The sequence below is a fragment of the Malus sylvestris genome, chromosome 8 (genome assembly GCF_916048215.2).
Source record: "Malus sylvestris chromosome 8, drMalSylv7.2, whole genome shotgun sequence".
Classification (NCBI taxonomy): domain Eukaryota; kingdom Viridiplantae; phylum Streptophyta; class Magnoliopsida; order Rosales; family Rosaceae; genus Malus; species Malus sylvestris.
Genome location: NC_062267.1, coordinates 8,162,875 through 8,179,138, shown reverse-complemented (window position 1 = coordinate 8,179,138; position 16,264 = coordinate 8,162,875). Strand labels below are relative to the sequence as shown.

The 16,264-nt window shown below is 37.3% G+C and overlaps 2 protein-coding genes across 2 annotated transcripts; both read left to right on the top strand.

The window, feature by feature from the left end:
- Nucleotides 1–1,396: 1,396 nt before the first annotated feature.
- On the top strand, nucleotides 1,397–6,490 carry LOC126633131 (probable protein phosphatase 2C 12). The gene is made up of 10 exons (XM_050303689.1): nucleotides 1,397–1,600; nucleotides 1,865–2,187; nucleotides 2,746–2,917; nucleotides 3,849–4,002; nucleotides 4,081–4,144; nucleotides 4,348–4,455; nucleotides 4,732–4,857; nucleotides 5,042–5,280; nucleotides 5,511–5,713; nucleotides 5,828–6,490. Exons 2-10 carry the CDS (start codon nucleotides 1,987–1,989, stop codon nucleotides 5,851–5,853), a joined length of 1,293 nt encoding a protein of 430 aa, XP_050159646.1. The 5' UTR covers nucleotides 1,397–1,600; nucleotides 1,865–1,986; the 3' UTR covers nucleotides 5,854–6,490.
- An 8,125-nt stretch (nucleotides 6,491–14,615) lies between these two features.
- On the top strand, nucleotides 14,616–16,022 carry LOC126633130 (BRI1 kinase inhibitor 1-like). The gene has a single exon (XM_050303688.1). It carries the CDS (start codon nucleotides 14,846–14,848, stop codon nucleotides 15,824–15,826), a length of 981 nt encoding a protein of 326 aa, XP_050159645.1. The 5' UTR covers nucleotides 14,616–14,845; the 3' UTR covers nucleotides 15,827–16,022.
- Nucleotides 16,023–16,264: the final 242 nt, after the last annotated feature.

Here is a 16,264-nt window from a genome sequence, read left to right as displayed (position 1 = left end):
AATGCGAATTCAACTTCATCAATCGTCGTCATAACAAATAACAATTTAACCCGCTAATTTATTAAAAAAAAAAAAAATCCTGCATGTAAAAAAAGCAAATAAATAGAACATGCTTCTGCGTCTGCGTGACATGTGTGAAGGATAGATCTGCGCTCCTGTACAGCCGGATCTATTGTACGAAGCCGAATGAGCAACCTGGAATCCCAAGCTGTTCGAGCTTTTGAGCCGATCATTTATTAAAATAAAATAGAAAGTAATTTATTTATTAGCGTGACTGATTAATTAACTGGCGCCGAGAATTCCGGACTCTCCAGGTGGAGGACTGGACAAAAGGGGTTAGGTCTTTTTCAAGCGAAAAATATTGGCCCAAATAAATCTGCCTGTGGGTCCCCCCATACCAACGGGTCCCACAATTTTTTAATCATAATCTTCCGAGTCTAACTACGTGAGTCGTGACATTAACGTTGTGTTATGATTGATCTTTATCATTGAGCTGAAACGAAAAAATGGTTAATCATTATTTCTCAACTTTGTGGATACTTTGATAAGAAAAAAGTGAAAACAAAGATAAGGAAACTTTATCAGAGTAGAAATTTCGATTGAATTTTTGTTACCTCATAATATAACGTTAATTTTCGTATTAATATTATAAATAGTTGTGTTAAAAACATGATATGACAAATGATTCATAGAAAATCTTACTTTTGAGAAAGTCTCCAACTCTCCTAAGCATTTTTCAAATAGTAATTCATGGTTTCATTGCTTCTAGAAATCAAATGCCACCTAAAACCAAGGCTGGCCTTCTCCAACTCTGGCTTTTGGGTGGGCAGTGGTTAGCCCACTACTTGCCCTTGCCTTATTGGACTGCTTGAGAGCAACATTGTTGACTTGGTTTTTACTTTCCACTAACGGATAAAGATGCTTTAATAAGTAATTAAAAATACCATTAATTACACTAACCGGCTAAAACGATCATTGTGGAAGATTTTTATCTTTGTGATTAGTGTTTTGTGGGGGATTATTTTGCTTGACTGGGTCCTCCTGAGGTTGCTAAGAAGAAAAATAAAATTAAAAGTAAATAAATCACATAATTTGTCTTAATTAGTCGACCACATCAGATTCCTCACAATCAAGGCCCCACTGGAGCCCACCATCCCTCGTGGGCCCACACAGAACTAGAGGGCGAGAGACACATCCTTTTCGCTCTTGGCTCTTGCGCGCCGTACAAGCCAAACGGCGCGTAAAAAAGGGGGCTCCAAGCGCCGAATGTAAGAAATGACGCGATTTCCTGCCAGGTCAGCGCCAGGAAATAATTACTTAATTGATAAATTATTCTATCTAATTTTATTTTTCTTAATTTTATTTCTTTTAATTTTGTTTTTGTTAAAAGAAGAAAGAAAGCGAGAAGAACAGCTCCATTTGCGCTTTGGCATCTCATTATTCGCTCTCTCGAAGGAGAATGGAATTTTCATAGTGCGCCGGGATCCGCGTTTCTCGATCACGCCAACCCGCCACCGCCGTCGCATACGCCGCGCCTTGCCCTCGTCTCCTTCCCGCGTAATCGCCATTGCTGTTTTTGCTGATCGGTCCCACTCTTCCGGTACTTTTTCTTCTCCTTTTCTCGGATTCGTGTTCCGCATTGCGATTTCTGTGCATTTGTTAACAAAATTTACGGCTTTTAAGACGATGAAAGTCGTCCGATTCGTTTGAAGATCTCGGTGATTTGTTGCCGTTTTAGCTTCTGATATCAACGATTTTTTTTTTGTTTTTTGGAAAGGATATAGATTTATGGTTAGATTGGAAAATGCGTGAAACGGTGCGTTTGATTGACGCACGTATGTGCTGGTTTTTGCTTTGTTTGCAGAATTTGGATTGAGAATCGGCGGTGGAGGATTAGAGGTAGGAGGAGGAGGAGGAGGAGGAGGAGGGAGAAAGAAAAGGAGAGAGAGAGAGAGACTGTGTTGAGGTGTTTGAGTTTGGGGAACAATGTCCACCAAGAGCGAAAATCATCAGACGGTTCCGCTTTCGGTGCTGCTCAAGCGTGAATTGGCCAATGAGAAGATTGAGAGACCGGAGCTTATACACGGTCAGGCGAGTCAGAGCAAGAAAGGAGAGGATTTCACGTTGATAAAGACGGAATGTCAAAGAATTGTGGGAGATGGAGTTTCTACGTATTCAGTTTTCGGGGTATTTTTCTTTCATTGTTCGTTTCTTTCTGTTTTGGCATTGTAGACCATTTGTATTGAAGAAAATGTAGAAATAGCTAAGAACTTAATTTGATGTTCATCAAAGGGGTAAACTTTTTGACTAAATGCTATGCTTAGAAATGTCAGTCACCTAGTTTTGGGTGTATGTTTGTTCATGGTTTCCTTCTTTTTGTTTTGGTATATGATCTTTTGGTAATTATGATGCATAGTATTTACATAAACTAGATGTATTTGAGTATGTAGTTACTGCTGTGATGGTTCAGCTAGCCATGTGTGCAAGGATGTGGCGGTCATGCTGGGAATTTCAAACTTGTGCCCATGTTTGATAAAAAAGCCCCCAAGTTCTAATTAGCCTTTATTAGGATCACGCTGATAGGTCTGCCAAAACAGTTATTGGTAGTAGATTGTAAACATTTGCTGTCCCTTTTGCTTCTTCCTAATCTGAGGAACGTGTTTTTATTCCTTTTTTCATATTCCATCAAGACTATGGGGACCATTGTTTAGCATGGCTACATTCTTACTGATCCATGTCTTGCAGCTATTTGATGGGCATAACGGGTCAGCAGCCGCTATCTACTCTAAGGAGAATCTTCTGAATAATGTTTTGGCCGCTATCCCTTCAGATCTAAACAGAGATGAATGGGTAGCAGCATTGCCAAGGGCTTTTGTAGCAGGCTTCGTCAAGACAGACAAAGAATTCCAAGAGAGAGGTATGGATAATTTTAATCTGTTTTTACTTTTAGCTCTTGCTTTACCTTAATATTGAGTATTGAGTCTATTGACCAACTCTTAATGGTTTTTCCTATGGTAAAATTCCTATCATATATGTTGGTATGTGGGTTTTTTTTTGTACAGTTTGAAACTGGATTACCTTTGTAACATATGCATGCGATTGAAACTAGAGTTATTAAGTAGATGGTTTGGTTGTGCCTGGGTCATAAGGGGAGATGCATAATATTATCCCTTGTTTGAGAAAGCATCTCAAATCCACGCTCTGTGTGAAATTGCTCATATAACCAACCTATACTGCATACTAATCATATTTTGGTTTATATAAAATAAGTTAACTGTATGCCTATATGCTGTTTTTTTTCCCTTCTTATAACTGTCAAATGGTTTAGTGGACTGTAGAGTTTGCCTGAGTTCACCCAAAATTATTTAAGCTGAGAATTTAGGGTCCTAGCTTTATGGTTTATACTACATTTACTAGCACCTGTATAAGTTCATTTTGGTATGAGAGCTGTGTCTTCTGTTGACTTGCAAACATATCATAGCCTCATGCTACTTATATGTGGGGAATTATAGCTCCAGTTGTACAGCCACTCAATCCCCATGTCTATTTTTCACTTCCTTAGCCTAACTTACCCTAACTTAAAACTCTCAACACATGCACATGCAATGTATATGAGATCCTTAAAAATGTGGGTATGTGTTTTTCTTGTTTATATGTTTGTTATAAAAATGTTTTCGTCCATTTTGGAGATCGTGCATGCCTAAGGATATCAACGAATAAGTTAATTGTTGTATTTGAGGGTTACCGGTTGTATATTTGATTTTGTAATTTTTATGAGTTTCAGTATAATAGTTAATTTCTTGTTTTGTTGTGTGCATGATTTCATGCATTTTATTGCCATCTTTCAGCTAAAACGTCAGGAACAACTGTCACATTTGTGATTATAGAAGGATGGGTCATATCCGTTGCATCTGTTGGCGATTCTCGTTGCATAGTTGAACCTGCTGAAGGTGGAGTTTATTATTTATCAGCAGATCATAGGCTTGAAATCAATGAAGAGGAGTAAGTTATCTGTATAATGTGTTTTGTGACTCACTTAATAATCTGTAACCTTTATTAACCCTCCAACTAATTTAATAGGAGGCAGCGTATCACCTCAAGTGGGGGCGAGGTTGGTCGGCTTAATACTGGTGGTGGAGCAGAGGTAACTTTTCTTCATGCCGTACTTAAGTGTATTGTTCATGAAGTTTTCTGTACAAACACAAATTAAGAAATGAAGAAAGGCATATTAAATCCTGGTGGATGAGACAACTGTGCGTAAGGATAGGTTGAATATATGTAGGACCCTGATGTTGATAAGATTAATCTTGAAATGCACAAACTAATTTGGATGACTTTTCCTTGTAGATTGGTCCTTTGAGGTGTTGGCCTGGAGGCTTGTGTCTGTCACGATCCATTGGTGATCTGGATGTGGGGGAGTTCATTGTTCCTGTTCCTTATGTGAAGCAAATCAAGGTGTGTTTCTAGTCTTGTTACATTTAACAATGTTCAGTGCCCTTGTTTTGATTTCCATGTGCTTGATTCCCTCTTGGATGTTGGTACCAAAAGATTCGGCAGACATTCATAGAAGCAACTATTGTATTACAGTGAACCTTTGAAATAGTTACCCTTATATTCTCATGATTTCTTGAAATAATCATCTGTTTCTTTTCATTGTCAAAACTACAGTATTCTTTCATGCTTCATTTGAAAGGATTATTTTAAAGAAAACGTTGTATTTTTTTCCCACAGTTGTCCAGCGCAGGTGGTAGAATTATCATATCAAGTGACGGAGTCTGGGATGCTTTGTCTGCAGAAGAAGCTCTTGATTGTTGCCGTGGGATGCCACCGGACGCGGCAGCTGCACAAATTGTTAAGGTATAATAACAGTTATGGTTTTCGGTTTTCTGTAAATAATGGTAGATATTTATATATATTTATATATTCCATAGCTTTGGCGCCTTGACCCATGGTTTAGATGCTTTGCCAGAGCTATTGTGCTGGGAGGACTCTTGCTTTCTTACTTGAATACTATGTTTTAAACTTTTTGTTCTACTTCCAGGACGCTGTAGGGCATAAGGGACTTCGGGATGATACAACCTGCATTGTGATTGATATTTTACCACAAGAGAAGCCACAAGCTCCGTTATCCCAACCAAAGAGGCACGGAAAAGGAGTGTTGTTTAAATCCATGTTTAAGAAAAAGTCCTCTGAATCATCTTCTAATGTTGAAAAAGAATATATTGAGCCAGACGAGGTGGAGGAATTATTTGAGGAAGGTTCTGCTTCACTTTCTGAAAGGTTTGTGCTTAAGAAACATCTTCATTTTGTGCTTGAGAAACATTTTCATAGCCTAAACATTATTTTGATATCTGGGTCAGGCGTCACATGAAGTGTTGTATTTTTGTTTGGAAGTTTTGTTATCACTTGAACTTTCTATCATGGAGTTGTTTCATTATCAGTATAACTTTGCATGGTGGGGGTTTATGTCGGTTTACTGGATTCTGACAGGATTGTTGTGTGGAATGCAGGTTAGATACAAAATACCCGCTCTGCAACATGTTCAAGTTGTTTATGTGTGCAGTTTGTCAAGTAGAAATTAAACCGGGAGAGGGTATTTCAATACACACTGGGTCATCGAACCCAGGAAAAGTGCGACCTTGGGATGGCCCCTTCCTTTGCTCGAGTTGCCAAGAGAAAAAAGAGGCTATGGAGGGGCAAAGACCATCAGGAAGTATGACAAACTTTTCCCCCCTCTTTCATTTTTTATTTTATTTTATTCGTTTATTTTGTTGTTTTTCAAATTTATGTTACATCCTCTAATTTATCTTCGGTTTGTTTCTTTCAGGAAGACGCGATAGCGATAGTGATTAGGCAACACTTTCTCAGCACTATTTTCTTTCGAGATCACTAACAAAATTACTTTGAGGTTGTTGATGAGTGGGAAGGTGGTGCATCTGTTGATACTATTTCCCTTCAATATTTCACCGGGATTTATAGAACCAGATCCGTTTTGGCACTCAACTTAGAAACCCTATCTGGATCCATCTCACGTTCTCATGTTTCAAGTCGGAAGATCCCAGATATAGCTGCATGCTTCTTTAAGATCCGTATTTTTTACTTCAGAGCCACGTAAACAGTGCCTGCCTCCCTTAAAGGGGCTGTGGAAGGGCTGGATGAACTAAAGCATAAATATGCATCGGAGGTAACTCTCTCTGGAACCATACCCTTCTATTTTACGGAGCTAACCTTGATTCAAAACACTTTGATGTCGTATTATTATATAGGCGAACTTGATGAGACCTCAGACTGATTCATTACACAGTAGGGGAGAAAATTGATGATGAATTTTTATTTTTCTTTGCCTTACGAAGGATTGTCTTTTTATTCTTTTCTACTGATGTCTCCTTTCCCTCTTTGTAAATTCCCTGTTTCCTGCCATTGTTCTTCAAACGGTCAAAACGGTTGCTGTATTTGTAATTTATAAATGCCAAAAAGGCATCATTTGATAGATTTTTTGTTCCTGGCTTCGTAATGTGCACTTGAATCTACTTGTGGATTATTTTGTTTATCATTTTGATTTGCTATCAAGTTTGGTTGTTTAGAGTCGTCGTCGTCATTTGGTAATGCGGCACGGCTGTGCTCGTCATTAATCCGCTATGCGAGTTTTTCGTACCGAGGGTCCCCGTCCCACTCTTTCGTATGGTTTAGAGTTGAAGGCCTGCAGTCAGTAGCAGGGACCATTTGGCTGGTTGGTTCAAAGGAGCCAACTTGAGGTAAGAAAAGAAAGCTCGTCGACACAATAGAAATGTGTTGACTTCGTTTGACTTTTGTTGTGCTCACCAACCTTGGAGCTTTTGAGATTGAACTTGCTTTTGCCGGTTTGGTTGGGCTCGAAAAACCGAACCTAACCGGATCATTTGGTAGGGTTTGCCAGCTCACGGGTTAATGTACAAAACCTCACATGCTGATGTTTGTCTGTTAGTTATCACCTTTTGCTTCTCGATGGCTTTAGGGTTTCCTATGACCTGGTAGTCCTCTATGAAGAAAGAATAAGAATATGAGTGGCTACTAGCTAAAGCAAAAAGGAAGAAGGGCATGTTCACAAACTCTCTTAAGATCTCTCCATAAGGAGTGAATGCGAAGTCTTTGTTTTATGCCATGTTTTCTTCTTCATTCTCTCTCTAGTGGACCAATAAGATCACGTGATCGTTACTATTTCACTCAAACTATGGCACGTAGATCTGTTTATTATATATATCTTATAGTTGGGACATATCAACATATATTGTCCAACCATAGTATGAGCTCGTTTGGAAGTACTTTTAAAATAACTTAAAAGCGTTTTTAGAGAAAATATTATTGGGTTTCAAAAGAACTTTCATATAAAAAGCATCGATTATGTGCTTCCTACAAGAAGCACCCGGTTATGAATGTTGTTTCACAAAAAAAAAAAAACACCAATTTAAAAACACTTCCAAACAAGTTCTATAAGTCATAAAATGATAAACGAACTTGCTTGTGTTATCAGTATCTATATGTAGAAGTTTCTCATTAAGTAGAGTATAACCTTATCCTTTGGAGAAATGAGAAAAAAAGAATATGGTAATATGAACGGTGTGGGAAGTGGTGAGGATGGATTGAGCAAGTCGACCACAATAATTGGTGCATGATTGAGATGTTGACCTTAACTATACGAACAAAATCCCTCTACTATGGATGATGCCTTATGGACCACTGCGTGCACGTGTGTTTGGGTCTACCATCACTCACACACTTAACTTTATAGTTTTGTATTTACCCACAATTTCTGCCACCCCGTTATTTAGTTGTATGTTCATCATCCCTACAGATGTGACAAATTAACTTATTAAGTTGTTAATGAGTATCTGTTAAGACCTGTTTAATTTGATATCACCATAATATGAAAGTGAGATTGGCAGTAATGATGATGGTGTAAAGTGAAATCAAACTAATGGATCTTATGAATACTCATTAACAATTCAATAGATTGATTTGCCACATCTGATCGTGTATTAGGGCTGCTCTAACGGGCTGCTCAAATTTGTTTATTTGTATCGGTTAGATTAATTCAATCAAAAAGCGAAGTGCGCAAACTATTTCTCTTTTGAAAAATCGTCTCGCAAATAAGTCTTAGTATACACCTATCATATACAACCGCATGGTTCATAAAGGTGTGCTTGAATATATCAATGAGCCGCATGTATCTGTTCATTACATGACATGTATGTTGTATAAAACCTGTAAATAACACACAATGTAAGATTTTACATAACCATTTGTTTATTTCTCTCATTATGTAATTTTATGACAAATATTTGATCAATTGACACATGACAAGAGATATAGAACAATTCTATATACAATTTAGTTTGTTTTTGCTCACCCCCTAACTCAAAGTAACCTTTCCCACTCTAAAATCATGTCACACTTATTTAAGTAACCGTAGTTGCCTATGCATTTAATTAAATCTTTAATGAAAAAAAAAAACAAATTGAATAAGTTAAAAATCAAACTTACCATGTATTCCTTTATCTATATCCCATAGATTAAGGAATTGATCTCACTTTTCGACAACTCCACACCTAATATTGATCATCGAAAACCTCCCACACCCCTTGTTCTTATTTTGTGCTGTCAGAGCAATTTCACCTCTATCAAGCTCTTAGAGCACTTTCCGGTAATAGGCAACTTAATCCTTTAAATGAACAGTAACTGTCAAGTGCATGTTTACTCTTAAATTGAATAGTCCAAGAGTATTAAAATATTAGTATTTTTTATTTTATGAAATAATAAAAGATAACTTTATTTTTAATTTCGGATAATAGTAAATGATTAGTTGAAAGTATTAAAAAATATTGAAATGTATTATAAGGTGGAAAAACATGGTTACGTATTTATAGAAAAAAAATTATAATATACTTTTAATTAGTATTTTTATAATTTTTTAATAATTTAAATTATGGCTAACGTCATGATGACATCATCCTTATGTCACATAGGCAAGCCGCTGGGTTAGGCGATTATTGCCTGACTTTTCCATCGGGCTCACTTTGGGTCCTATTACCCGAGTGGGCTGGAGTGTTTTGGGGAGGGGGATAGTAGATTGGGTTGCCGATCCCTAAGGCAATAAACAACGGTGGAGTTTCTCTTATAGGCAATTCAATCCCCTAAGTCAATAGTAACTACTTTTAGTGAATAGTAACTGTCAAAGTGTATCTTCACCCCTAAACTGAATAGCTCAGACTATTAGTATTACAATATTGTTATTTTTTCTTTACAAAATAATAAAAGATAGTATTAGTTTTAATAATTTCGAATAATAATAAAAGATTGGTTGAAAATATTGAAATGTGGTGTAAGGTGAAAAAACACGGTTATGTATTTATAGAAAAAATAAAAAATATTTATATTTTTAATTAATTTTTTCAAAATTTTAATTATTACTAATGTCACACTGATATCAGCCTTGCGTAACATGGCTGCCCTTGTCAATTCCTACCTTGGGGGAACAACTCGGATTTTTTTGGGCTGGAAGTGCTTTTTAAGTATGATGCAAATTTATTCTCCTCTTTGCCATAGTACAGTTCCATGGTGTAAGATAGTCAAAAGCTTTTTTCTTTTAGTTGTTGCTGCGTTGAAACAAAAGAAAAAGTTTCTGTGGCCGAAGAAGTTAAGGTAACTGGTCTCAATTCTTTCAAAACTGATTGATGGGTGAACCATATGAATCCAATCTTGGTCTTCATGTTCATGGTTAATTAATCTTATTCCAGAACATAGTCGTAATTATGACAAAATATCATGGGCCCTTCTCTCTGCGACATTGAATCATCAATCATTTGCATTTAATTATTTTTGACATTTTAACAGATGTATTGTGTATATATAAGTTGTCGCATTACGAGGTTTATAAAAGATAGTTTAAAAATTTGAACTCTTTGACATCACACATGTATATATATTTTAGGATGTGCTATCTACACATCATATTTTACTTCTCACACATCCCTTGATGATTTCTGTCCGTTAATATTCTTCAATTCATCCGATCCGACGACCGAAAATTAAAAAGGTGTGTGAGAAGTAAAATGGGGTGTGTGGATATCACACCCCTATATTTTTTATGGTACAAGTGATGTTAGATGGATTATCTTTTTAGATCATATTTTGTAGACCACATGATATCATTGATGGTTGGATTCCTTTTTTAAATGAGTAATAGCCGAATCCAATAATCAACAGTTATATCATATGATTTACAAAATATTAAAAAGATGATATGTCTAGCTTTTTCTTTATGGTATTCGTGTGAACAAAGACCACTGTTCTGTCTCTCTACGCACCTTGTTTTAGACAATGAGATAGTTTTATATATGGAGACTCGAATATGAAGATCTCAGTATCAACTGGAAGTAGACAACTTTGACATATTAGGTGATGAATATATGACCTCGTGAGGAATAAAAGATTTAAGAATCAGAATCGTCAAGAAGATGGTTTGAAACTTGAATCCAAGCTTCACATCGCTCAATAGAAAATGAGAGGTGTTATATAAAATACAAAGGAATAAATTGAACAAGGAGAAGTTATAACACGTTTACTTATTTGAAATGAAGAAGTTATGAGCGGAGAAAGTGAAGAATACGGAGAAAATGAGAAGAATTGAGATAGATTACCTTTTTTATCCTCATTAATCTAATTCTTGAATTTTTAGGTGTTAGATTATTGATCATGCCCACATATTTTTTTAATGTGTTAGTAAATGCATGAGAAGTCAAAATTAAGTATAATTTTAGGGTAAATTACATAGTAACCCCTCAAGTTTGAGATCTATTACAACCTCATGCGACATCTTTAAAACATTTCACTTTCATACCTCACGTACTATTTTATTTCGAAATAATACATCCGTTACATTTTTCATCCATTGATCCGTTAAGTGCTAACGTGGCTGCCAAATGTGTGTCACGTGGCAAAAATAATAATTTAAAAAAAAAACCTGAATCTTCTAAATTAAAAAATAAAAAAAATAAAAAAACCATAAACAAAAGCTGAACCTGCAACCCCCACCCACCCAACCTGCAACCTAGAAGAAGAAGAAGAGGAGAGGAAAAAAAAAACGCATCTTCATCTTCCTCGACCCCCCTTCCTTGCAACCCACCCCTTTCTTCCCCCTCCCATCTTTCCCAAACCCACCGTGCACCCCATCCTCCACCTCCTCCTCCGCACCCACTACCTCCAACCCAGAAAAGAAAAAAAAAAAAAACTCATCTCCCTTCCTTACAACCGAGATCCCGTCTTCCCCAATGAGTGTGGATTTAAGGAGTGGGGTTTGTAGAGGAGTGAAGAGGATGCGTGCGAGGGTGGGTGTGCTGAGTTTTTTTTTCCTCTTCTTTCTAGGTTGTAGGTTGGGCTCAGGAGGTTGGGGGGGGGGGTAAGATGGGAATATGGGTGCACGGATGAGGTGGAGGATGGGTGCGGACGACGGATGGAAGATGATTTTTTTTGGGGGGGGGGGGGGGGGAGGGTTGATGGGATCTAGGGGGAGGGTGTGTCGGTGGGAATTGGGTTTTGGGGTTTTTTTTTTTTTGGGTTCAAGGTTCAGGTATGGGGTGATGAGATCTGGATTTTCTTTTTCTTTTTTTTTTAATTTAGAAGATTAAGGTTTTCTTAAAAAAAAAATTAAAAAATTATTTTTATACCACGTGGCACACATTTGGCAGCCATGTCAGCACTTAACGAATCAATGGATGGAAAATGTAAAGGTGGTATTATTTTGAAATAAAATAGTACGTGAGGTATGAAAGTGAAATGTTTTAAAGATGTTGTATGAGGTTGTAATAGACCTCAAACCTGAGGGGCTACTATGTAATTTACCCATAATTTTAATACCAATGTGTTAATATTAAAGGTAATGCTAGGGAGACAAAATTTATAGACAAAATTTATAAACTAAATGATGTGTCACCAATAAAAATGAGCACGTTTATCAACGCTTAATGACACACCCCGACCCGGAAAGTCCACTTGGACTCCGAAATCGAGTTGTGTTGTCCGATGATGGGTGCAATCCCGCTCACCCACACACTCTTTTGTTTAGGCACTTTTAGGTTTAAATTTATTCACATTCTTTTTCCACTGCACTACACTTTATGGCTTCATCACTCTTCAGATGTCGGCCAACACAACTTGATTTTGGAGTCTAAGTGGACTTTCCGGGTTGAGGTGTGTCAGAATAGTATCAGAGCCACTCTGCCGTTCAGTGAAGATGTGCCGGCGAGGACGCCAGGTTCCCTTTAAGTGTGGTGGACTGTAACATCCCACATCGACCAACAGAGAGGGGGTGATGTGCCTTATATGTACATGTTCCCTTACCTATAGCACGATGCCTTTTGGGAACTCACTGGCTTCGGGTTTCATCGGAACTCCAAAGTCAAACGAGTTCTCGTCTAAGTTCTCAGAAACAAAACTGTGAGGGAATGGTAAGCCCAAAGCAGACAATATCGTGCTACGACGGAGCCGGTCTGGGATGTGACACTTAAGTAATAATCTAATCATCAACTTCTATGTCATTTAGTTTTCAAAAATTTGTTTACAAATTTAGTCTCCATAACATTACCCTAATATTAAACTAAACACGGAAAGTTACCCGTTCAGTCGAAGACTAGTGGTAGCCTTCGTTGTGGAAGGGTGGTTCTTCAGGATTACAACATATTGGTTCTAAGAACAAAACGAGCTTAACATACCACTGTCTTCTCATTCTTGAGTGAGATGCTGGCATGTTTATATTGAGATTTCAAAATTGTCCATTACTAAACACATTGATATTGTCTTAACTACCAACACAGCCTAACAGTTGATGAATTTTATCACAAAAAAAACATCATTTTGATTAAAAGTAAAACCATTTCATATAAGTAATAATTTATTATGTGAAGTTTCTAGAATTTTATTCTTCAATAATTTAGTTTTTAACGTTTGTATTAAAGTTATCTGATTCCTAACCTTCCTTACTTACGAATAATATCAATGCATATGGAGTTGACAAATGCTGAGTTGCACGTTACATCATGTAATCCAAAGCAAAAATGAAACTTTTATCATCCATTTGTACCATTATTTATACTATTTTTCTAATAGAGATAGGATCCACATGATGGTACAACCAGGTAATGATAGGGTCCGCCAACGCATGTGGGTTTCATCTCTATTAGAAAGATGGTACAAATGATGGTACAACTAGGTGATAAGTGTCACATTACTCAATCCAAATTTTCTTTTATTCTGCCTTCCCAATCTCATTCTAAAACAAATAATCAACCCATATGTGTGGAGTCTAAAATAATCCCAAAAATTCTAGAGGCGACACATGGATTTTTGCTCAAGAAAGACAAGATTGCCCTCATTAAATGGGCATGCTTCTCAGATGCTCTCACGCGCAGCACATCACCCTAAAGGTCTAAGCAACTGAATACGACTGCTAACAGCTCACTTGCCTATGACAAGGAAAAGTCAAAGCATTAAAGATAAAGATTAATTATCCAAATCCTATCTTTAATATTTTCCCAATTGAAGATTGACTCCATTCAAGTAATCCCTACTTAAATCAATTAGGAATATTTATACCATTATCTTAAGATATTATTTCCTATTTAATATCCTAAGAATATTCTCTTTGTACATCTTGACTAATAGGATACCGCCATATGTAAGATAAAACCATAACACCATGACCAACCCTTTGCCCTATATATATATATTCTATCTCTACCAAAAGCTTTTGTTACCCCTAAAAGTTCTAAGCACATACACTTTTGAAAGAAACCAACTTAAGCATAAGATATCAATTGATCAAACCCTCCAACCTCAACTTAATTCTTTGATCAAATGTATTGATTGTTTTGCAAAGTACATTTTCATAAAACTAAGAAACGGCGGAAATTTACGTCAAGAATATGTATCTAGTGTTTTTCTTGGTTTGAAATCTTATCTTCTCGATCAAAAGGCCTTCAACTCCCACGAGTGACATCTGACATCACACACCAACATACATAGATATACTAAATATCTCAAACACCAACACCTTCCCCAACGTTGTTGTAACTTGTAGTGGTACACATAGTAATTAAAAGCGAAAGGCAGGAGCAAATAAGTGCCTTTGGTTTATAAACTCAAAGATTCTCTTGATATATGGGGCAGTAACAAACCCTGGCTAGCTAGGGTTTTGCATTTTTCATCGTGTGGTGTGTACCATGTACGTGAGAGAGAACATGAGAGGAGGATGGAGGACCAGTCCTTTTTAGAGCAAATTTGGATCTTTCTGACCTCATTTCTCAAATCCTCCTCAGTAGCTGTTAGATTTCGACAAGGACCCACCAACCTATAGAAATACAGCTAAATTTATCATCTCATCCCATTCTATTATTTATATTATATAATGAAAATTGCTTGGTTCGTTCTAAAAATGAATCGTTACTCGTTTCAGCAAATCACAGTTAATGATATTAATCTAAAAATTTATACAAAACATATTAGACAATGACAGAATTATCTTATAAAGGGAGGAGTGAAGTATTCTCCATCGATAAGCCATTATTCATAAAAAAAGAATTAATAATGCATGGCAGTATGGATTATTCTGCATAAAAGACATTGGAAGCCCAACTGCACAAGACTGACAAGACTCTTTTTCTCTCTCCTCTCCTCTCTCTCCACTGCTTCCTGATCTTCTTATCTCTCCCCCAAAGGTTTGGTACTATTCAAAGAACCAAACTCTTTTAGAGAAAAATAATCAGAAATTGGGTTTTGATCCTTGTTTCAGTTTTTCAACAAAATCATTTGAGTTATGGCCACCCATCAGCTGGAAAAAACCAAAGAAATTGCTCTAGACACCCTCAGCAGGCATGAAGAAGAAAGGTTAAAACAGTTACCAAAAACTGCCCCTGCCTCACCACCTTCATCTTCCTCCTCCCCCTCCCATGAATTCTCCTTCACAATCTCTCTCCACACTTCTTCTTCTTCCACGTCAAACCCTAATCACCAATCCAAATCCAAAACCAGCACCACCCCACCTTCTTTCGCCATTGATTTGTCCCCCGCAGATGAAATATTCTTCCACGGCCACCTCCTCCCCCTCCAGTTTCTCTCCCATCTCCCCGTCTCTCCTCGCTCCTCCACCAACTCCCTCGACAGCTTCACCCTCCCCCTCAAAGAGCTGGTAGAAGATCAAAAACCAACCAGAGAAACCGCCACAACCAATGCCGAAAACTGCATTCGAAACCGAAACATCCTAAACAAGAAGAACAACAGCTGCAGCAGCATCGACAAGAGAATCCCACGTCAGGGAAGCAAACACGAGACCAGGGGAAGAACAAAGCCCAAGTCCTTTTCGATTTTCGGGCTTCCCAGATGGCGAAAAGATTGTGAAAATAGCGAAAAGGAGGAGAACAACAAGGAGATGAAGAACAAGAGGAAGGTGAGGTTTGACGTGAGTCACATACTGAAGAGGTACGTGAGAATGGTGAGGCCGCTGTTGTTGTTTAGAGGGAGGAGAGAGAAGGGACAGTTCCGGCGGCAGCCCTATTCATTTTCGGGGAATTTGAGCATGTTAAACAAACATGAGTTGAGAGGAAGGAGGGGACAGTTTTCGGCGCCGGCGTCAATGAGGACATCTCCGACGAATAGTGGGCATCTTGTTGCAACTGCAGCTACTAATGTTCCTTGTTCTTCAAGTGACAGCACCATGGAAGAGTTGCAAGCTGCAATTCAAGCTGCAATTGCTCATTGCAAGAACTCCATTGCCACAGAAGAGAAGCCCAAATGTTGAAGAAAATTAGATAGGAAGGTATAATTCAGGGGGAATTTTATATTTGTTTGATTAATTATTTGCATATAAAAGGGATTTTCATATATATATGATGATGGTGTATGTATTAAATGAGTTCAAAAAAAAAAAAATGTTCAGTAGATTACTCCATCTGCATTCAAATTGGTTTAAAATTCAAACATGAGCAATTCACGAATGTAGATGCGTTTTCTTTTTATGGTTACACAAGTAGACTTGATTTTCATGGCAGTGATTTTCGCGCTTCCATTTTTGTCTCTTGATTCTCTTTTTATTTATTCAATCTAAAAATTAGAAAAATAAGAATAAATATAGCGAGAGAAAAAGGGAGTTTGAAAATCATTTCCCCTTTTCAATTATCTCTAGGCATGTTCTTGCATTCTCTGGGGACCAACTGTTTTTTCTTTCATGTAACACAGT